The sequence below is a fragment of the Equus asinus genome, chromosome 24, assembly GCF_041296235.1.
Source record: "Equus asinus isolate D_3611 breed Donkey chromosome 24, EquAss-T2T_v2, whole genome shotgun sequence".
NCBI classification, from domain to species: domain Eukaryota; kingdom Metazoa; phylum Chordata; class Mammalia; order Perissodactyla; family Equidae; genus Equus; species Equus asinus.
In genome coordinates, this window is record NC_091813.1 from 22688530 (window position 1) to 22712555 (window position 24026).

The following is a 24026-nucleotide window of genomic DNA, read 5'->3' on the forward strand; positions in this document are numbered from 1 at the left end:
CATCCTTTTTCTCTGGTTGGTCAAGGACTGTATCAGATACTGCAACATCTGTGAATGGCCCCCAGTAGGCAATCTCTTTCCCACACTCGTCTCTGGGAAGCTTACTGAGTCACGAGCCTTCCTCTGCCTGCCTAAAGGGGGCCTGCAATTCATGACTGGTGAGCTGCAAAATTAACATTAAGTATCTAGGGGTCCTTTACAGCAAAATAATTTCTTCAGGATTCAGGAAGTTCTGAGAGGAGTCACAGAAACATAAATTTTGATCCAATGAGAGTAAGGACTATAACTTGTCCAAGTTCTAAAGCATGAGAAAAAATACACTATGTTTTGATGGGGAATGGAGAAAATTTTGAAACATATATTGTTTAGGTGACTTGAACACAGGGAAATTGCTAAAAGGCTGTGAGCATAAACAAGTATTCCACTGAGTCTTCTGTGCTCTCAGAACTATTCCATTTGGTGTATTTAAGGATAAGGCCTATAAACACTATGAAAAATGTTCTCTATTTTCCATGGATTTAGGGGTAAACATTTCTTTGAAAATAAAAAATATTTTTAAAAATTTCCCTAAAATTTCTTTAGTGTCTTCATCTTTCTAAAGTATAAGAAATGAGTGGGCCCAGCTGGGGGTCCCTCAGTCAGGAGTTTTGGACAACCAAGACCCAGTATGAGATAAGCATGCATGATCTCACTCTTTTCCTCAAGAATGCTAGGTTCATAACATTAGTATGATGCTCATAAACAGATGTGGAGAGAAAAATGTTAGGGGCAGGTTGATGAGTGGGAGACTAATCTTTTCATTCTGAAAATCTTATAAAGAAACCCAGCAAGACAGGGATCCTCATTGAGAAGTGGTCCCCAGCAGCCATCTCTCCCTATTCAAATTTCTGTCAGTCAACTCATGATACCAACAATCTGCAGGACACTTAACTGTTTTTGGTTTGTTTTTAACCTATAAAAAATTTCAAATATTAATATATTCTCTAGTAAAGAGAATAGTAAATCCACAAATAGTACCTAGAAACAATAATTACAAACTCATGGCCATTTTGTTTCATCCAAACCCCTGCCACAGAACTCTTCTGAAGCAAATCTCAGGCTTATTATTTTGTTTATAATTTAGTATGTGTCTCTAAAAGAGAAGACTACTATAAAAATAAAACCACAATGCCATGATCACATCTAAAATACTAACAATAATTCCTTAACATAATCAAATGTCCAGTCAGTGATCAAATTGCCCCAACTAGCTCATAAAATTTTTTAACAATTGGTATTTGTTCAATCGGAATCCCAATATGGTGCAAGTATTACAATTAATTCATACATCTTTTAAGTTTCTTTTCAATCATAGTTTTCTCCTTTTTCAGTTTTCTCACTTTGCAGTTTATATTTTGAAGAAGTCAGGTCTTTTGTCCTGTACTTTTCCACACACTGGAATGTGGTGGCTGTTTTTGTTTGTTTTTAGTGTCAGGAACTTATGGATTTAAAATATATTTGATACGCTTTAATCCATTGCAGTCATTATTCTCATTGATGCGCAAATTGTCCGTCTTCATCAGTGAGAACCTCTTCAACCTTGGAGTCTGAGTCCGGTTGACAAGATCCTAGTAGTTTACAACAGATTTTTGTTTGTTTTGTTGTTGTTGTTTTTTGCTTTCCAGTAGGACAGGATACAGCCTCGTCTTATACATTTCTATCCCAGACATGGAATCAGCCCTGTTCCCAAGGAGCCTGGTTCCTTTAGTGGGGAATGGTATTTAGAGACCACCCTAGAGACTGCCTTATCGCCTACAAAGCCCTCTGGTGACATTACCTCATGCACACACACACACACACAAACGTCTCCCCTCCTGGGGGCCACCACATTCCCTTTCTGAAGTGCAGTGAAAAAACACCCAGCCTCAGGTGCCCTTGTGTCCTATTTAGAAACCAGGTCCTAATCTACTCAGAGATGAATCTTTTTGTCTGGTTAGCAAAAGAGGACAGGGTAGAAAAAGACCGCCTTAGCAACAGAAATTATTTTGTTGGAGAGGAACTAAAAACAAAGAAATTTCATTCCTTTTCCACTGGAACCAAAAGGAAATAACTAAGTTCTGTTATCAGAACTTAGATGGAAAAAGGAATCTTTCTAGATAGACAACTTAATTTTTTTTTAATGAGGTAAAAACATTCCCATATGAGTAAAAGAAAAATACTTCCAGAAAAAGGCTCACCAAGAAATCTTTTGGACGTGAAATTATGAAGGTGACTCACTGCGTGATGTGGGGACAAGTCCCTGCTGTTCACTTGTTTGTGAAGCTGTGGAAGGACGAGGGAGGCCCGAGCGCTGTGTGGAGGCTGTGGCATAGGAAATTAAGCAGTTCTGTATACTCGTCTGGCTCATTAGGAGAAGTATTTCTGACCTCACTAAAGGAAAATCCTCTCTAAACCTCACAGTAGGTTTGAAAACAGAGAAGAAAACAAAAACCAGAAGGGCATGTTTCACAGTAGTTTTTATAATTTAGATCAAATTTATTTAGATGGCAAAAGGTTTCTCAGTCCCTGAGGACTGACAAGGGTCCTGTAAAACTCGAATCTACTGGGGGAAGGGGGCGCCAGGGACTCCTGTAAATCAACCCTAAAAAGACTTAGACGCTTCACAAAAGAACGTAAGTTGACCAAAAAGCTCCTGAAATGCTGCTCAATATCACCAGTCATCAGGGAAATGCAAAAGAAAATCATAATGAGATACCCGCCAGAATAGCTAAAATAAAGACTGACAACACCAAAGGATGCTGCTGTTGATGACGATATGGAGCAGCTGTCATGCTCATATATAGTTGCTGGGAGTGTAAAATGGCATAACCACTTTGCAGAAGTGTTTGGCAGTTTATTAAAAGTTAAAACATACATCTATCCTACAACCCAGCAATTTCATTCCTAGATATTTACTGAGAGAAATGAAAATATGTCCACAAACAGGCTTTACCAGAATATATGTCGCAGCCTTATTCAAAAAAGCTCCAAATCGAAACAACCTAAGTGTCCACTGCCAGAGAATGTATTAACAAATTGTGGTATATTCATACATGGAACACTCCTCTGCGATAAAAAAGAATGAACCATTGATAAATGCAGTAATATGGATAAACTGCAAAGACATCATATTAAGTGAGAGGCCAGACAAAGAAAGAGTACACACTGTGAGGGCTAATTTACATGCAGTTCAAATATAGGCAAAATGAATCTATGATGATAGAAATCAGAGACAGAGGTTTCCTAGGAAGGAGGATTAACAAAAAGACTCGAAGGGAACTTTCTAAAGGAATGGATTGATCTCTCTCTTCTTTTTGGATGGTGGTTACATGGGTGTCTATCAGTGGTTCTCAATCAGCGGTTGTTTTGCCGCCCAGGGGACATTTGGCAATGCCTGGAGACAATTTTGATTGTCATGACTAGAGGATGCTACTGGTGTCTAGTGGGTAGAGGCTGGGGATGAACAGGACAGCTCCCCGCAACAAAGAATTATCCAGTCCAAAATGTCAATAGTACCACGGCTGAGCAACCTAGTGTATGTACAATTGTTGAAACTCATCAAATTGAAAAATTAAGACCTGCACATTTTATTGAACGTTAATTATCACCAAAAGAAAGAAGGAAAAAGAACGCAACAACCACTCTCCTCAACCCAAAGTGTAAAGAAGATTGGGAAAAAAAATAAAACATTTCATATTTCAATCCTATGAGTTCAACTGCGCAATAAACACATTCCATATCCAAACTATTCTCGGTTAACGTGGATTGAAATAAAAAAATATTGGGGGAACTTCTGGTTTCCAGCTCCACATGTAAGGAGCTTGGAAGTCGACACTCCATTGTAACGACAGGTAAAAAGCTGAAAAATCAAGAACTCTGCTTGGATCCATAAGAGGGAGGACACAGGACAACTATGAGGGGAGAAGCAGAATACAGGGAGTCCTGGCGTAGTGGAGCAGAGACTCAGCAGCAGAAACCACTGCAGGAACCAGCGCCTGGACAGGAAAACCTCAATTGTTAACAGAGTTGCTGGAGGCTCAGTGTGGACAAGTCTAAGAGTTAAAAACTCCAGGGGACCCAGTCACCAAGGGCTCCCACAGTTTGTGAGATTTACCTCCTGGGGCTTTACCAGGTTTCCACAGCAAATATCAGAGAAAAGTCCCTCATGCTTCCAGCAGGGGGAGGGGAGAAGGAACCATTCTGAAATACCCAGAGCACTGTGCCCTTAACCAGGCCTGCCCTCAGGTGACACTAGCTAACCAGAGCCTAACCTGCTGGGGTTTTGTCAGAACCTAACTGAACTGGGGGAGAGAAATTAGCCAACTCTTGTTAGCTCTAGCCATCCTGTCCCAACTAAGGGAGGAGAAAAAAATAAAAACTTGACTTATAAAATGTCACACACACAAAAATATTGGGGGAAAGATGGATTGGGTGTGAGAAGTCATCTCAGCAACTCTCCTTTCCAATATACTCTTCTATCTTCCCTTCTTCCCCTTGTATAACTCACACCTGGACTACTCAAAACTTCCTGAAGGAATTAAATTTTGGCCTCAGGGAAATGTTTAAACAGTTCAGTGCACAGCAGGCCTGGGGTGATATAGCAGTGGAGGAATGGAGCCGGGCCTGGCGCAGGCTGAAGGCGAGTCAGCCCAGGTTCCCAGTCGGCCTCAGCATTCGTTCCCCCATCCCTCAATGCCACACTGTTCCCAGGCCCATTGCTCAACTAATGCACAGAGTCTGAGGCAGCCACAGGGAGCGGCAGGTGTGGGGCGGCGTGAGGACTTCTAAAGGGGTTTCCTTTTGTCCCAAAGGTCACAGTAACAAGCTGGCAACTGATTTCTATGGTTCTCTCGGAATCTCAGAGGAAATTTCTGGTACGAAGTAAAAAGTTGTTCTTAAGTGAAAAGAAAAATGGATCCGAAAATGCAATGCCGTGAACCAGTTTATGGTACAGGGACTATTAACTCTGATGTTTGCAGAAAACAAGTGGCTCATAACTCAGGTTACTAAAGTTGAATTTCATAAACATCTTTTTCCTTGGGGGAATCTGAACTGTATAATGTTAGCCTTCCTGCCAGTGATTTTCAGGTCTTCCATGATGCTTACAGTGGTACCCAGAATACATTTTCTGCTGAGCCTGGAGGCAGCCCTGAGTCAGCTTTTCCCATTACCTGTACACCTAAGCCATTCAAGAGACATATTAATCAGAAATGCCTCTGGAGGAGATGCTGCAGAGCTCCTTCAATATTCTGGCCTTCTCCCCAGCCAAGAACTTTTTCCTTAAATTTAAATTAACTGACTGTTAACACAAGAATTCATGTCTGCTTTCTTTCCGTTTATGCAAGAGTAGCTACTTCAACTTTTGGGTGGGGCAAACTAGAACTCCCAAGTTAGAAACAGTGCCCACAAACTTCATCACTCACTCACTCTCAGAAGCCTGAACTTCTATACTTGTCTCTAACCTTCGTGTTGATTCTCCAGGATTCAAGCTCTATGAGCGATGAAGCCCATTAGCTAAATTCTTTTGGAAACCTGACAGCCTCATACTGTGCATTTGTTCCTGTGGGCACATCTGCTGCACAGGAGGGAATGGAATTGGAAGCCGTCCTTCCCCCACCTCTCAACTTCGCTGTTTAAAGTGGCACTGAGTTTCAGCAGTGGTAGGCGGGGGACAAGAAAGGGACCTTTACACCTTGGTCAGCACCCTCGACATATGCAAAGACTCCAGCTTTACGTTCATCATCTATTGAACACCTGAACTGCTGATTCAGAGAGCTACTTCTTAGAGTAGGCTTCAAGAGGCAAAGCCCCAGTGGTTTTTAATTCCCAAACCCCTGCAAGGGACACAGCTCCATGCAAGTCCAGCAGCGCCTGCTCAGGCACACGGACGCCGAGAGGGGGACCACATGCCTCTTCCTGCTGACATTTGCTGTTTCAGTGTTCCCAATAAAAACCATTCTTAGCCACCTCACCCCCGAAAAAAGCAAACTTGCATGCAGAATGGTAACATCTTCTCTAAATCTCTGTATATCCCTCCACAAGGTCTTGCAAACAAGAAGCTTTCAACAAATAGTTGTTGGCTAAACAATTGAATTAATTGATTATGTAACTAGAATCCAGGTTTAGTACTTTTCTTTGGAGTGTCAAATAAAAAATGTTTTATAGGATGGAGCTAAAAAGAGATTAGGTACATTGATATTTTCAACCCCAGTACTCGAATACTTTCATGTTACTTGGCAAAGCACCCTGGCCAGAAAATGGCTTTACTTAGAGCTTGGCCCAGCACGGCTTCACAGGCCTTACAGTTGAGACCAAGGGGCAGAGACCCTCACTGCTCCTCCAGCTACGTGAAGAGATAACTATCACAGAGTGGGCTCCTGAGAATTCTACGGTGATTTTGTTTTTTATAAAAGTTATCGGTTGGGGTAACATTGGAAGAGTCCAAGAATTAGAATCAGGTGATAACAGTTTTTGTGTTGAAAACAACTTAAAGACAGCCTCACTCATCAAATGACTTAAAATGTAGGAACTAGGCAGGTGGTGACATTGACAACGTGAGGATTGTGCCCAGCATTTTTCCGAACACTGAGGCAGAGTTTGGATGTTAATGACCATGGCTCACCAATTTTTCAAATGTTTGCTTTCCATGCATATTTTGTGTCATTCTAGTCTAACTCAAAAGATCTAATCCCACAAGATCACCTATAATTAGAGAGTGATGATGCATTCTTAGAAGACGAATATAGACACCACAGAGGTGATGATACATCAGCAGTCTGAAAATAATTAATGCTTATCCTCGCAAGGCCACCTACACCAAGACACTTGGGAACAGTTCTCTGTAGCCATAACGTCACAGAAGGATGGCACAATCATTTTTCTTATCTGCAGAAGTAGGTCACAGCAAGAACATTTGGCAAAAAAACCAGAGTGGACATGAATGGGTTTTCGACACAATCTTTTCATTTTTCACCTCAATGTAAGACTTGATTATCGGTTCATTCTGTACTCTCTAATCATCTTTCTACATTGTACGAGGACCAGAAACGCAGCATGTGGAGACACAGCAAAAAGCCCCATTACCAAAATACTGCTTCTAAATGGAATAACAAGAACCCCAGCATTTGAGGCAGCCACTGGTTTTTGTTGTTGGTTTTATTTCCAGTGGCATGAAAATAAAACCTATCGTCATAAATTAGTACACTTATCAGGATTCTGAGCTGGCAATGACAGGCATAGAGGCTAAAGGTTGTATCATTTCCCACAGCAACCTTTTAAACTCAGCATATGGCCTGCATTTGGGGTGGAGTTTTATTTTTGCAGAGACTTCTATTTAAACTCAACAGTCAGACCTTGCAAAAACAATCTGAGTTACGTGCATTTCACTAGTGCTGCTGCCTTCCAGCTAATGAATGCCTTTCCCAATGAGGATGAAGAGGGTAGAAAAAGGGGGTATACAGTGGCGGGAAGGGGGACCATGACATTCACACTGATAATTTTGTAATGTCAGGAAATGTCATCAGAGGGGCTGAAATCCACCCACCTGAAGCTCTGCCCCGTCATCGGTCAGAAAGGATCAACACACTTCCCACACCGCAGCTTTCTCAGTTCACGCTGGGTCTCCTGACAATCAGGCACTTGGGTTCACTCTGGACTTTACTCCTGGGAACAGAGAACTGTGTCCGGGAAGTCAGGCTTCTCTCCTAACGATGTGCTCTTACTGGCGTCCATTTTTAGGGGAATTTGTTTTGAAGTTCTAGTGGGGGCTTGAACCTGTTCTTTGCTCCAACCCAGTCACTCATTTGGTGCAGTCCTTCCTTCCTTCTCCCCAAAGGTACTAACGAGCTTTCCTCTGTCCTGTTTTTCCCTTACTTTCTTCTTGCTAAGAGCAATCCTATTTCATTTTTCACAGAATGTGATTTTCTGTGTTCACTTTATCATTTTTACTCCTCTTAGAGTCATTAATGACCTTCGAGCTTCGTCAGTTCTTCTATGCTTTTTCCTTCCACATTCATCCTTATTTTCTTCCCCGTTTTTGCACTGAAGGACAATTGTACAATGAGTAAATTGTAAAGTCGTGTCACAGTTCCCTTAGGGACAATCTTCTTCCTTGAGCTATTAAATTGGAAAATGGCTTTTTAAAAAAACATCAAGGCTTTGTCACAGAGCAGGTGCAATCATTACAATGTAGAATAAGTCCTTTTCCCAACAAAAGCAGTGTAATACTTTACTTGTAACTGCACAAAGGGATTTAGAAAATGAAATATAAAAAACCTATCCCGAGCTTTACAGAGTTATGTGCACAGTTACATGATATTTTGTTCCTGAAATGTAGGCAATAAAGCCATACTGGTGGAGAACGCGACAGTTTTGCTTTCTGAATCCACTATTGCAAATCTGTTCCTTTAAACATTGGACAATGATCTGCTTTTCATTCATGCACACATCACGTAGTCAGTCATCCATCCGATGCATTCACTGGGTTCCTCCAACATGCCACGCAGAGTGATGAATTAAAAGAAAATCAAAATAAAAAGACAAACAAAAAAATAATCTTTTTCATCCTGAGAAACATGCCAGTGGTTATCCTCTATTCTTGGCATGCCACTCACTTCGAAAATTATCTCATAAATTGTAGGTACCTGCAGAAAGTGAGGAGCAGCAGCAATAACAAGCCCACCTACAGGCAGACGCACTGAGGCAGACGCCGTCTTACCGCTCTGTCAAGCCCAGGACTCTCTCATAGTTCTATGCTGGTGGCCCAGCAGGCAAGCACCACAGGGGGGAAAAGGCTCTGTAATCCAGAAACTTGGGCTTGGATTCTCGCTCTGTGGTTTGCTGCCTGTGAGGCTTTGACTTAGCTTCTCTGAGCCTCAGTTCCCTCCTGTGAAAAACAGAAATAGTTGCACCATTCCCAAAAGGTGGCCATAATGACTAAAGGAGATAAAATCCACGAAGCTCCTATTACTGTACCCATTGCAAAATCGATGCTCAATAAATTGTAACTTTAGCAGCATCGTTACCATGACTGGGGTTTACAGGCTGGGAGAAACGATTGCCTCAAACTAAGGAATTCTTTTTTTCTGAGAAGGGGAATGGTAGGGTTAACTTCAAGGAGGCTGAGGAGACCTAGGTTGAAAATGAGTGTATCCCACGTCCTGGCACTGCCCCTCTTCTGTCTCAAGCTGTGCTCCTACTTCCTTCACCGAAGTGCCCATGTACACCCCCATAAATCCCCTCTACATTAGCACCCCATCCACTGACGCTTATCTGTCACCACTATCTTTTCCTGTATCTGGCCCAAACTTATTTAGAGAGCTTAACTCAGGGAAATAGTTAACCACTCTCAATGAGTCATAGAAAGGGGAGGAGATAAATCAATTTTCTTTTGGCTTGGGGATGGAGATGATGGACATGTGAGGGAAGAGGAAATGTGCAATAATGGAATTGTAAGGACACAGGGGTAACTGGACCACACACACAAAAATACTTAATGATCCAGACTTAACAAGAGAAACCGATGCTTGGTTGTAGAGAGGACTATTGATTTCAAGCGTTCACAGAATTACAGAACACCAGAGCTGGAAGAGACCTCAAAAATAATTCAGTTAAATCCCATTTTTTTACAGATAGAGAAACCGAGGCTCAAAGAAGTCTTAAATGACTTGTTGAAGGCAACTCAGCTAATGGCTGCAGAGCTAGAACTGGGATCTAGGTTTCTTACAGTTTCATTCCAAAAAGAACTTAAAATAACTATGAGGTAGTGTGTTTAGGCGGTTGACATCATCGTATTTCGTTTGTCTGCTGTTGTTTTTGTTTAGCGTGAAAAACATGCAGTCTGACTTTTAAAACGGGTTTGGATCTGGGGATTTACTTTAGATGGTGGTGGGGGAGCAGTCTAAGAATGCCCTGAAACTGCATGCAAAATCTTAAGTGGAAGTACATTTTTCTTAGAATAGGGTCCAAAGCTTTAACAGTCTCTCAAAGGTGTCAGTGAGCAAAACAAAGCCAAGTGCAGCAGATTGGGTGGAGAGAAGAGCGAGGAGCACAGTGGTTTCCAAGCTGCTGCGGGTGCGATGGTTCCAGCAGCGACATGGAGAAGCGGGGCAGGGAGAGGCTGGCTGGCAGAGTGGGCTCCGGTCCCACGCGCCTTCAAGCGGGGGGCAGCTTTTCTTTGAGCTGCTCTCTAAATTAGCGGCTGTCAATCTGCTGAAGGAAAGGCTTCTGCTGCTGGGAGTAGGGCGATTAAAAACCACTGTTAGACCATAGCCTGTAAACCTCAACTCAGGTGTAACCCTCTGCCCATTAAAAAAAAAAATTACAGCCTTCTGCCAGGAACCCTTTCTTCTGCCTGTATCTGTTGCACTTCTATAGCTTCTGTGTTTAACAGTCAAGATATCTCTTCCTTGCCAACAACTTCAGGAATGCCTGCTGGTGGAAGCATATAGGAGCCAGGAACTGCAAGTGGCTAGAGAAAAGGACCTCAGCCCATCCTTTCTCATTCCGAAAGGACAACGTAAATTGCTTTTGCCGTTTCCCTGGCTTCTCCCAGAATGGTCTTCGTCCCGAAGGCCTGGGTGCTGCTACGGTTCTATCAGAAAGCATGAGTGGATTTTTCACCTTTTTCTTTTTTATAACCTGAGAAATGCTCTCTCCTCCATTTTTCTCAGACAATAAAGAGTTGAGGGCATATATTTAGAAACGAGAAGTTTTAAGTTTTATAGCATGTTCGATAACTTGGGATGGGGAAAAATGAGAGCTAGTAAAAAGCAATAAAGCTTAGAAAGCAATATATTTGGCCATTTTCACCCAAAATTAGAACTTCACACCCTGAAGACACAAGCCTAAATAATGTTGTTTGTGTTGCATTAACCTTAAGCTATAATATGGCAAAACTAGTTTACAGGAGATCACAAAAACCAGTTACAACGTCAGCAGCAGCTAGCAGGAATGCTTTGGCAAGCAATCAGTCTTACAGATTCAGTTATAAACATCAGGACCACAGTCTGGCCTGTGTGAGTTTGTACGCAATTCAAGTGTAAATACATACATGACTTCAAAAATAAGCACCATCCTGAGAAAGGACCACTCCACAAGACATTTTATATTTGAGGTTTGATGTTTTTCTTCTTCTGCTCTCACCTCCTCATTTAATGTGCTTATGAAGGACGGCAGAGCCCTGGGGATGGAGGGGCAGTGAGACACCAGCTGGCTCAACACTCCCTTGCCAGCTCTCCACAGGTGCAACCATTTCTATTTGTCAATACAATCCCTAGAATAGAATTTTTAAAGACATTCTCTCATTGAATAGCTAGGCCTACACCCAGCAATGTTCTGGGTGTTGTGAATTATATTATAAAAGTGTAAGATGATGTTCCTGTTTCCAAGGAACTTACGATCTCACTGGCAACCCTGGGCGTACATTTAGGAGCTTTCTGTCATCCTAAGGGAAGGCAGTCAGAGCAGGGAGTGGTGGAAACGCAGGTGTGACTCTTACTGTCGTCTCTGGTACCCTTTCTAGTAACTAATATAAGGTAAGGAACACAGGTACCTAATATAAGGTAAGGAACCAGAGTGGTACAGACCACAGAGCGCTGTGTCCAGACATAAGGGGTCAAGCCTGTACCAATCACTGAAGTAGATGTTTGGGATCAGAAATAGAAGGAACAGTCGCAGGGATAAAAGTAATAACCATTTATTGAGCACTTATTCTGTTCCAAGTACTCTCATATGGTCACGGATGTTACCATTAGGATGCCCCTAAGGTAAGTAATACTATTAACATACAGATGAGCAAACAGAGGCTGAGAGACATGTTTGTCTCAGGTTCTACAGGCAGTATGTGGAGGGGCTGAGCTTTTACACCTCACCTGTCTGACTTCTAAGTTCATGTTCCAACCCTGACTTCTAAATCCTGTCATTTCTGAGTTTCTGTAAATCTGTATTAACATACCTATTACAATGTCTTATTCAATTATGAAATATAGCAAAGCTCATAAAGTATTCAGACATTTCTGCAGATGTTTTACTGACATCTAAGTATGTAATGATTTTCTACTTCTCACCTTATTATATCCTAAATACTATTACCACAGCATCTATAAGATAACAACATAGAAGACCCACAGTGTGCCCGCTATACTTAGTTTCCATAGGTTCATATCGAAGGCTGGCACATTCATAATATATCAATAACTGGTAAATTATTTAGCTATTTTATTTACCTCTGACAAATGGAACACTGAGTTGAATCTGAGGTATATAAGTATTGGGACGGATAAACTCAGTGTTGATGAGTGAAAGAAGATGCAAATCTGATAAAGATTTCATGGTACTGTTATAAGAAAATTATTGTAAACAAATAAAATCTACATACATTTTAAATATAACTTTTAAAGAGGAAAAACAAATACAATGGAATCTGTTTCCACTGTAAGGAAAGTGCACTTATGTAGGTACTACCTGCTGCTCGCAGAAAGTCAGCTGAAGTACGCTCACTTCTGGATGCGGCGAATACTTTAGGGGAGTCACCTGTAACACCTCTGCATCTTCAGCCCCCCCCCTTAACGCCGACTACATTTAGTTTTAGATTTTTACATTCTAGAAGGAGCCTTTCACTTTACCTACCCAGCTTCCCGCACTTGAAGCATCCCAGAAGAAATCAGACACTGAAATTATTAAAAGTCTGTTTCTACCTATTGATTCTGAAAACGAACACTGATAATTGTAGAGAAGGAATATATGGGGGCACTCAGAGAACAAGGGAAAGCTAAGGTTCTGCCTCAAAATCCTGCTTTATCCTTTTCTAATGAATGTGGAACAAAATGACAGTTCAATTTGAGAAATTTTTTCCAATTATTATCCCCAACATTGAAATGAAGAAATAAATTCTTAAAAGGAAATGAATTTCTACTTTCTTGTGAGAGATTATGGAAGCTCAAATGAGAAGAAAGAGAAGGACGGAAGAAAGGAGAAAGCAAGGAGGGCAAGACTAGAGAAAACAGAACTGCAATGAATGCAGGAAGAAAGTGAAGTTAACTTCTAAGCTTTGGCAAAGTTTTATATTTCTCTTTGAATCATCTTTTAATTTCTGAAGGAATAATGCTCATTTACACTTCTACCAGAGAAAGTAAAGGGTAAGCAAAAAACCCTTATTTCCTGAGTCTTACTGTCACATGAACTCTTTAGAAATCTGAGATTTTTGTGCTATTTATATTCATGACATACTATAAAGGTATAAGGTTTTTAAAAGTCATCTTATGGGGACTGCTGGGAAGACGGTGGCCTGGGAAGACTCTGAACTCACCTTCTCCCATGGACACAACACTACCCTTGGAATAATTACCTGAGAGAGAACTGAAAACTGGATAAAAAGAACCCCCACAACAAGGGACAGTGCTCACTGAGGTAGAAAAGGCAGAAATTCCTTTCTGGAGAGAAAAAAGCCACCTTCTAGCCATGACACTTTGGCCTGGAGCAATCTTAAGGTATGAAGCCTTTCCTGGAGGAGTGGGGGATCTGAGCAGCAGAGCTTTGCCACAATAAGCAGGTTTTGGACTCAGCACAACCAAGATAACTGTCATAATATCTGGTTTTGCTGGCTGTTAACAACAACGGGGAATACACCCAGAAAAGCTATTGGATATAAGGGGAAAGGAAAGCCTGCTCTTAAAGGGTCCCAGCACAAATTCACCCATTTGGAGAAGACACCTAAAATCACCATAAAGGTGCACAGTCCTTTGGTGACAAAAGACTTACTCGATAGGCTCTGGGTGCATCCTGGCAAGGCAGGAGATGGCTGGGACCACCTCCCCAGGGACTGGGACATTGGCAGCAGCCATTATTCTGACCTAGTACAGGCGTGCTGACACAGACACTGGCAGACGCCATTGGAGTTCGGCGCCTAGCCTGTTAGCCCAGGAGTCTGCCCCACCCACTAAAGAGCACTGATTTAATACAGCTGAGCCAGGGCAGGTAGCCCACCCTAGGGACCAGCCCCACCCAACAGCCAGCCCTCAGGCAACTTGTGGGCCTGTAGAGGTGAGGTGTGTGGGACCTATGCAGTAGGGTGAGTGGGTCTGCTTCTGTGGGCACAGCATGCGTGAGGGGAAGGCCTGTGTTGGAAGAGTGTGTGGGGCCTCTACAGTGGGGTGAGTGGGTCCACTTCAGTGGGTCAGGGCAGGTGCACTGAGCAGGACTGTGTTGACAGGGTGTGTGGGCCTGTGGGTGGCAGGGCTTGTGAGCTGCAGAAGACTCATGCTTCTGAAACAGCCACAAAGGGGATAGGCCCCACCTTCCAACACCTGAAACAATTGTGTGCTGCCACACCTGGGGCCAGCCTCACCCAGCTGCACTCCTGAAACAGCTGATAATGGCTTTGCAGGCCAGAGGCAATAGCAATTGTAAGGCCCTGAGCCTATCAACCAGTCATGCTGCAGGCCCTTAAGCCAACTGTGCTGGGGCTTCCCACACCTGATAAAGTGACTGAAGGGACAATAGCAGCCACATGCAGCTGAGCATTACAACCAGCCAGCCAGGGGGACAGCCTAGCTTCCCTGGGCACCTGCAGCAAAAGCAACTCTGCCACAACAGAAGGACACATGTAGCCCACAGAGGGGAGACTCCTGGAACATTTGGAACTGGTGATGGGAGGGAAGCTCAATGCTGGGCCTCATAAGGCATCTCTTACATAAGGCTACCAATCCAAGATCAGGAGACATAGCTGATCTACATAATACACAGATATAAGCACAGAGAAAGAGGCAAAATGAGGAGACAAAGGAAGACATTCCAAATAAGGCAACAGAATAAAGCTTCAGAAAAAGAATTAAATGAAACAGAGATAAACAATCTCCCTGATAAGGAGTTCAAACCAATAGTCATAAGGACGCTCACTGATCTTAGGAGAAGATGGATGAATTCAGGAAGAACTTCAACAAAGAACTGGAAAATATAAAAAAAGAACCAATCAAAACTGAGGAATACAATAATGGAAATAAAAAATTCACTAGAGAGATTCAATAGCACAGCAGACAATACAGAAGAACGGATCAGTGAGCTGGATGAAAGAGTAGAGGAAATCACCCAAGCTGAACAGAAAAAATGAGAAAAGAATTAAAAAGAATGAGGGCAGTCTAAAGGACCTCTGGGACAACTAACATCCACATTATAGGTGTCCCAGAAGGAGAAGAGAGAGACAAAGGGGCAGAGAATCTATTTGAAGAAATAACAGCTGAAAACTTTACTACCACAAAGAAGGAAAAAGACATCCAGGTACAGGAATCACAGAGAGTACTAAACAACACAAACCCAAAGAGCCCACAACATGACACATTATAATTAAAATGTTAAGCGTTACAGATAAAGAGAGAATCCTAAAAGCTACAAAAGAAAGGCCACAAGTTACATATAAAGGAAACCCCATAAGGCTATCAGCTAACTTCTCAGAAGAAACCTTGCAGGCTAGAAGGGAGTGGAACGATATATTTAAAGTGCTGAAAGGAAAAAGCCTACAGCCAAGAATACTCTAACCAGCAAGGTTATCATTCAGAATGGAAAGAGAGAGAAAGAGTTTCCCAGACAAGCAAAAATTAAAGGAGTTTGTCACCAATAAACTAGCCTTACAAGAAGTGCTAAAAAGACTTAAGTGGAAAAGAAAAGACCACAAATTGGAATAAGACAATTATCAAAAAAATAATAATAAAAACACCGGTAAAAGCAAATATACAGTAAAGGTGGCAGATCAACCACGTATGAAGCTAATATGAAGGTCAAAAGACAAAAGTACTAAAATTATCTATTTCTATGATAAGAAGGTAATGGATACACACACACAAAAAGAGGTTAAATATGATATCAAAAACATAAAATGTGGGAGGAGAGGAGTAAAAGAGTAGAGCTTTTAGCAAGAGGTCAAACTTAAGAGACCATCAACTTAATATAGATTGCTATATACATAGGTTATTATATATGAACCTCATGGTAATCAAAAACCAGAAACCTATAATAAATACAGAAAAAATTAAGAGAAAGGAACCCAAAGATAATACTAAAGAAAGCCATCAAATCACAAGGGAAGAGAGCAAGAGAAGAAGAAAAGAACAGAGAGAACTACTAAAACACTCAGAAAAAAGAAACAAAATGGAAATAGGTACATACTTATCAATAGCTACTTTATATGTCACTGGACTAAATGCTCCAATCAAAAGACATAGGGTGGCTGATTGGATAGAAAAACAAGACCCACATATATGCTGCATACAAGAGACACACTTCAGACCTAAAGACACTCACAAACTGAGGGTGAAGAGATGGAAAAAGATACTCCATGCAAATGGCAATGAAAAGAAACTTTGAGTAGCAATACTTATATCAGACAAAATAGACTTTAAAACATAAACTGTAACGAGAGAAAGAAGGGCACTACATAATGATAAAGGGAACAATCCAACAGGAAGATATAACACTTGTAAATACATATGCACCCAACATAGGAGCACCTAAAGAAAGAAAGTATTAACAGACATAAAAGGAGAAATAGACAGTAACACAATAATAGTAGGGGACTTTAACACTCCACTTACACCAATGGATAGATCATCCAAGCAGATCAATAAGAAAACATTGGCCTTACATGACACATTAGATCAGATGGACATAGTAATATACACAGAACATTCTGTCCCAAAACTGCAGAATACACATTCTTTTCAAATGCATGTGGGACATTCTCCAGGATAGATCATATATTACGCCACAAAACAAGTCTCAATAAATTTAAGAAGACTGAAATAATACCAAGCATCTTTTCTGACCACAACGGTATGAAACTAGAAATCAACTACAGGAAGAAAATCGGAAAAACCACAGATATGTGGAAATTAAATAAAATGTTACCGAACAACAATTGGGTCAATGAAGAAATCAAAGCAGAAATCAAAAAACACCCGGAGACAAATGAAAATTAAAATACAACATGCCAAAATTTATGATATGGCAAAAGTCGTTGTAAGCGGGAAGTTTATAGCAATAGAAGCCTACTTTGAAAAACAAGAAAAATCTCAAATAAACAATCCAACAGTTCACCTGAAGGATCTAGAAAAAACAAACGAAGCCTAAAATCAGTAGAAGAAAGGAAATAATAAAAATCAGAGCAGGCATAAATGAAATAGAGACTTAAAAAAAAATAGAAAAAAAATCAATGAAACAAAGTGCTGGTTCTTTAAAAAGAAAAACAAAATTGACAAACCTTTAGATAGACTCACCAAGAAAAAAGAGAGAAAGCTCAAATAAAATCAGAAATGAAAGAAGAGAAATTATAATGGACATCTCAGAAACATAAGCCTATGAGAATACTATGAAAAGCTATACACCAACAAATTGGATAATCTAGAAGAAATGGATAAATTCTTAGAAACATACAACCTTCCAAAACTGGACCAAGAAGAAGTAGAGAATTTGAATAGACCAATCACCAGTAAGGAGATCGAAACAGCAATCAAAAACTGCCCAAAAATAAAAGTCCAGGACCACATGGCTTCCCTGGTGAATTGTACGAAACATTCAAAGAAGACTTAATACCTATCCTTCTCAAACTCTTCCAAAAATTGAAGAGGAGGGGAGGCTTCCTAACTCACTCTACAAAGCCAACATTATCCTGATACCAAAACCAGACAAGGACAACACGAAAAAAGAAAACTACAGGCCAATATCACTGATGAACACCGATACAAAAATCCTCAACAAAATACTAGCAAATCGAATACAACAATACATTAAAAAGATCATACATCATGATCAAGTGGGTTTCATTCCAGGGATGCAGGGATGGTTCAACATCCGCAAATCTATCAACGTGATACACCAAATTAAGGAAATGAAGAATAAAAATCACACGATCATCTCAATAGATGCAGAGAAAGCATTTGACAAGATACAGCATCCATTTATGAAAAAAAACTCTGAATAAAACAGGTATAGAAGGAAAGTACCTCAAGAGAATAAAGGCCATATATGACAAACCCACATACTAATATCATACTCAACAGAGAAAAACTGAAAGCTAACCCTCTAAGAACAGGAACCAGACAAGATGCCCACTTTTGGCACTCTTCCTTAAAGTAATACCAGAAGTCCTAGCCAGAGCAATCAGGCAAGAAAAAGAAATAAAAGGGATCCAAATTGGAAAAGAAGAAGTGAAACTGTCACTATTGGCAGATGGCATGATTTTATATATAGAAATCTCGAATGAAGCGACCAAAAAACTTTTAGACATAGTAAATGAATACAGAAAAGTTGCAGGATACAAAATCAACATACAAAAATCAGTTGTGTTTCTATACACTAACAACAAAGTAGCAGAAAGAGAAATTAAGAATATAATCCCATTTACAATTGCAACAAAAAGAATAAAATACCTAGTAATAAATTTAACCAACGAGGCAAAAGACCTGTACACTGAAAACTATAAAACACTGTTGAAAGAAATTTAAAAAGACACCAAGAAATGGAAAGATATTCCATGCTCTTGGATTGGAAGAATTAACATAGTTAAAATGTCCATATTTCCTAAAGCAATCCACAGATTCAGTGCAATCCCTATCAAGGTTCCAACAACATTGTTCACAAAAACAGAACAAAGAATACTAAAATTAATGTGGAACAACAAAAGACACTGAATAGCCAAAGGAATCCTGAGAAAAAAGAACAAAGCTGGAGGGATCATACTCCCTAATTTCATAATATACCAGAAAGCTCCAGTAATCCAAACAGCATGGTACTGGCACAAAAAAGACATACAGATCAATGGAACAGAATCGAGAGCCCAGAAACAACTCTACACATCTATGGACAGGTAATTTTTGACAAGGGAGCCAAGAACATACAATGGGGATAGGAAAGTTTCTTCAATAAATGGCGCTGGGAAAACTGGACAGCCACATGCAAAAGAATGGAAGTAGACCATTATCTTTCATCATACACAAAAATTAACTCAAAATGGATTAAAGACTTGAATGTAAGACCTGAAACCATGAAACTTCTAGAAGAAAACGTAAACAGTACACTCTTCGACATCAGTGTTAGCAGCATATTTTCAAGTACCTGTCTCACTGGGCAAGGGAAACAATAGAAAAAAAAAATCTAAATGGTACTACATCAAACTAAAAAGCTTCTGCACAGCAAAGGAAACCATCAACAAAATGAAAAGATGACCTAACAATTGGGAGAAGATATTTGCAAACCATATATCTGATAAAGGGTTAATATCCAAAATCTGTAAAGAAATCATACATCTCAACAACAACAAAAAAACTGAAAACCCAATCGAAAAATGGGCAGAAGATCTGGACATTTCTCCAAGGAAGATATACAGAGGGCCAAGAGGCACATGAAAGGATGTTCAACATCATTTATTATTAGGGAAATGCCAATCAAAACTACAATGAGATATCACCTCACACCTATCAGAATGGCTATAATTAACAAGACAGGAAATATCAAGTGTCAGAACAGATGTGGAGAAAAGGGAACGCTCATACACTGTTGGTGGGAGTGCCAACTAGTGCAGCCACTATGGAAAACAGTATGGAGTTCCTCAAAAAATTAAAAAGAGAACTACCATATGATCCAGCTATTCAAATTCTGAGTATTTATCCAAAGAACGTGAAAACATGAATGCATAAAAATATATGCACCCCTATGTTCATCGCAGCATTATTCACAATAGCCAAGACTTGGAAGCAGTCTAGGTGCCCAAGAAGGGACGAACAGATAAAGATATGGTATATGTACACAATGGAATACTACACAGCCATAAAGAAAGATGAGATCTTGCCATTTGCAACAACATGGATGGACCTTGAGGGTGTTATACTAAGCAAAATAAGTCAGAAGGAGAAAGTCAAATACCGTATGATCTCACTCATAAATAGAAGATAAAAACAACAACAAACAAACACACAGAGACAGAGATTGAATTGGTGGTTACCAGAGGGGATATGGGGAGGAGGAGGGCGAAAGGGGTGATTCACACATGTGTATGATAATGGATGGTAATTAGTGTTTGGTTGGTGAACATGATACAGTCTACACAGAATTCAAAATATAATGCTGTCATCTGAAATTTATATAATGTTATACACCAACGTTACCTCAATAAAAAAAATGTCATTTTACAAATGAGAAAATGATCGTATCAGGTACTAAGAAACACATCTGAGTTTACTTGATGAAAAAGCTGAAAAAAAGACCAAAGCATTTTCCAGAATAGGTTCTTAGTTTAGCTTAGATGATTAAAGCACTGTGGATACACAAGGTTTGGTCTAACAGGATGACTTAATGAGACATAGACTAGTGTACTGTCTTCTTTGCTGGTATAGATTCACTGACAAAAGAATTATAAGATAGTGCACAGAAAGGGAGAAGGACCCTAGTGAGTGTGAATCCTGGCCTCCCTTACCCCTCTTCTTGAGGCTAGAGCTTGCAGAGGCAAGGGAAGTGGACCAGGAGAAAGGAGACTTGTTGAGATGCAAGTCAGGGAGCCGTGGGGGAGAAGTTCCAAAGTGGTGGTGACTCATGTTCTTTGTTCAGTTCTTGACCTAGAAGTATCAGGACGTGGGAGGGCTCACGATTTAATGCCGGTGGAGACCCTGCATGCAGCGGCACAGGTCTCAGTTACTAGCCTTCCACAGAGGGACTCAAAAGGCCAACGTAACCACCTACTTTTGAATTTGGGCAAAGAGTGTCTTCCCAGAAATCTTTTTCCTGATTTGCCTGAACTGACAGAGACTGACTACTTTAGGCTAAAGAAAACTTGATTGAGAAAAACACGCAGACATTGTAGTTTCAATATCTATCCCCAGACTGGCAAACAGGAAACAATGTCACAGAAAAAAAGGTTTGCTTTAAACACTCACCACCTGAGAAAGCACTACCTCAAACATCATGTGAAATTACGTACTAAGAAAGTCACATTTTCCAAGTCCAATTCGTAACACTAAGGTTCAACTGGAAAAAAAAATCACAAATCTTTTTAAAAACCACCTTCACAGAGAGAAGTTTCTATTAACACTATAACCAAATACCTCACAGTTAGCACAAGTTGTGAGAGAAAAGTGTTTTGCGATGTATTATGAAACAAAGAGGATCCACTTCCAGCAATAAATTGCTGAAGTCCTTGGCCAGAGTTTCCCTTCTCATCCAGGCTTACAAATGTGTTCTGGGATTTGATATCCAGAAAAATCCTTGAGAGGTATCTAAGAGTAATTTTTGTCAGAGGAGGCAAAGTAGTAAAGAAGGTGAGGTAAACCGCCCTCAGTATTCCTTCGATAGGCTCACCCTTTTCATACAGCAACACCACGTTGATCTGCAGCAACGCAATTTAAATGGAGAATTTAAGATACATTACCTCTTTTTCTGCCTTTTAAAATGGCAATGCACCAAGCCCAAAAAGATTTTATGAAGCATAATTTAACCTTTTCCTGATGACCCAAAGCCAACATTACGAATTACCTCTTAGTTGTGTGATCTTGGGCAAGTCACCCGACTCCCTCTAAACGAGCTTCAGTGCCCTCATCTTTACTATGAGGATGAAAATATGCCTCTCATAGAACAGTGAGGAGGGATTGAATGAGATCATCCCCGGAAAGCACGCAGCACTTTACACTATTAAGACACCTAAAATGGTAGCTTCTGCTACTTTTTAACATATTTCCCTGCTTATGACTGATGTAAAAAACTGAGTTGACCTATGAGTGTAACTTCTGAAGAGTTACCACATAAGATTTAAAATTCATATTTTTCTTCTAGTAAAAAAAAAGATCTAACTCTTATTTCTTCCAATATGGTAGACTTAATGTCAGAAGAAGCCCTCTTAGTAGAAAAGACTAAAAATGCTGAATAAATATTTTTTTAAATCTTTTAAACACGTAGCTGAATTGTAAGAAGAATAACTGAATCCTATGAGATAGGAAGGAATCCCGAAGCCTCTTGGTAAGCCAGGGCTGAAGAAAGAGTTTTCCCTGAGGCCTCTGCCTACCCTTGAAGGTCTAGACTAAAGGGCGAGCTTTAACCTGCGGAATTCCGGGGTCAGAGGACAAGCCTGGGGCCCTGCCAAACAGGAGGTTGGGGGGCCAGCCTGGTGGCACAGTGGTTAGGTTTGCACGCTCTGCTTCAGTGGCCCAGAGTTTGCAGTTTTGGATCCCAGGCACAGCCCTAGCACCACTCATCAAGCCATGGTGCGGTGGCGTCCCACATAAAATAGAAGAGTGGCAACAGGTGTTAGCTCAACGACAATCTTCCCCACAAAAAAAACCCAAAAAACCCTCAGGAGGTTGGATGGGAGACTCCTGAGATCCCTGCCCCTGCTTCCCTGCCACTCCCCAGTGAATGACCTGGAAAAATCTGCATCCTAGAAGAAGACAGCAGGGGAGGCTACTTGCCTGCCTTGGCCTTCTCTCAGAGTCTGGCATGGGGCAGGGGGAAGGCACACCTAAGAATTCCTGAGCACAGGTCCACTCTTAGGCATGTTTGAGATTAGAATTCACTCTATTTATGACTAAATCCTGTCTGCAAAAACCACACTGTCAACCCAGGCCTCAAAGAACTCCCACAGATAAAGTTCCAAGGAGAACACGAGCCTGTCAGGACAAAATTACCCAAGACAGGAGCTGGGCATCAGAAACAACTTAGGGAACCAGAGCCACAAAACTGTAGGTATCTTAATTATGAACGAATTTATAATAAGTATGTTTAAAGAAATAAAATAAGTATCAAAAGTATGCTCAGGGAATACAAGACTTTCAAATCTTATAGGCAGATTTGTAAAATAACCAAATAGTATTTCTAGAAATGAAAAAAAAAATTGATATCAGAAATTTAACAGATGAGGCAAATATGAGATTGGACATCACAAGAAACATTAGAGACTGATACTAAATAATAGTTGTAGCAGATGAAAAAGGTTTTTCTGAACTTTTACCAAAATTCTGAACATTTAGATGAAATGGACAAATCCTTAGAAAAATATAAATTACTGAAACTGAGTTAAGAAGAAATAGAAAGCCTGAATCATCCTAAGCCTTTCCCTCTGTTGAATCAGCAGTTAAAAAATATTCTAACTTATGGCACCAGCCCAGTGATGTAGTGGTTAAGTTCGTGCGCTCTGCTTTGGGGGCCAGAGGTTCACAGATTCGGATCCCAGGCACGGACCTAGCACCACTCGTCAAGCCACCCTGTGGCAGTGTCCCACATACAAAACAGAGGAAGATTGACACAGATGTTAACTCAGCAACAATCTTCCTCAAGGAAACAGAGGAAGATTGGCCGCTGGCTCTGGGCCAATCTTCCTCACGCACACACACACACACACACACACACAAAATTATTCTAACTTAGAAAACACCAGGCCCAGACAGTTTTACAAATGAGTTCTACTAAACAGGTAATTTCCACCTTATTATGCAATCTTCCAGAAACAGAAAGAGAAAGAATTCTCTCCAAGTCATTTTATGGGGCTATTAAAACTTTGACACTAAAATCCCACAAAGACAGTAGAAAATAGGAAAATTACAAGCTTATCTCAACTTTGAACATAAAAGCAGATCTTAAACAACATATGTCCAAACTTTAGATCATAACCAAGTTGAGTGTCATGCATATGTAAGTTTAACATGTGAAAATTATTTCAGGTAATTCACCATATTAACAGATTACATACAGAAAAAAAATCGTGTGTTGCAAAAGCCTAGGGTCAAACGTAAAAAAATAAATTTAAGCTTTGTAATATTCCGTAGGCTAATCCTACTCTTACTGCCTACCTGGTAATTCAAAACAGGTACAGCAGTGCAAACAGGCTACCGTCTTTCTTAAGCAGAAATATGCATATGCAAAGCAGCATATAAAGAAAAGCCAGGGAAAAAAGTAAAATACTTAAAAGTCCAAAAATGGCAGTCATTAAACACATTTCTCTCATTTATTCAAAAACATTTACTGAGCCTCTACTATATGGT

General features: G+C 40.5%; 1 protein-coding gene across 4 annotated transcripts in view; it reads right to left on the reverse strand.

Moving 5' to 3' along the window:
• UBE3D (ubiquitin protein ligase E3D) overlaps positions 1-24026 on the reverse strand; it is a 153970-nt gene that overhangs the window by 14054 nt on the left and 115890 nt on the right. Inside the window, exon 10 of one of the 4 annotated variants that reach the window (XM_070496280.1) lies at positions 8759-8902. The exons of the other annotated variants lie outside the window; for them this stretch is intronic. Coding sequence (XP_070352381.1) covers positions 8876-8902 — 27 coding nt within the window. The 3' untranslated portion in view covers positions 8759-8875. Of the gene's footprint in view, positions 1-8758; positions 8903-24026 lie in introns of those variants that run through there. 4 annotated transcript variants of the gene reach the window in all.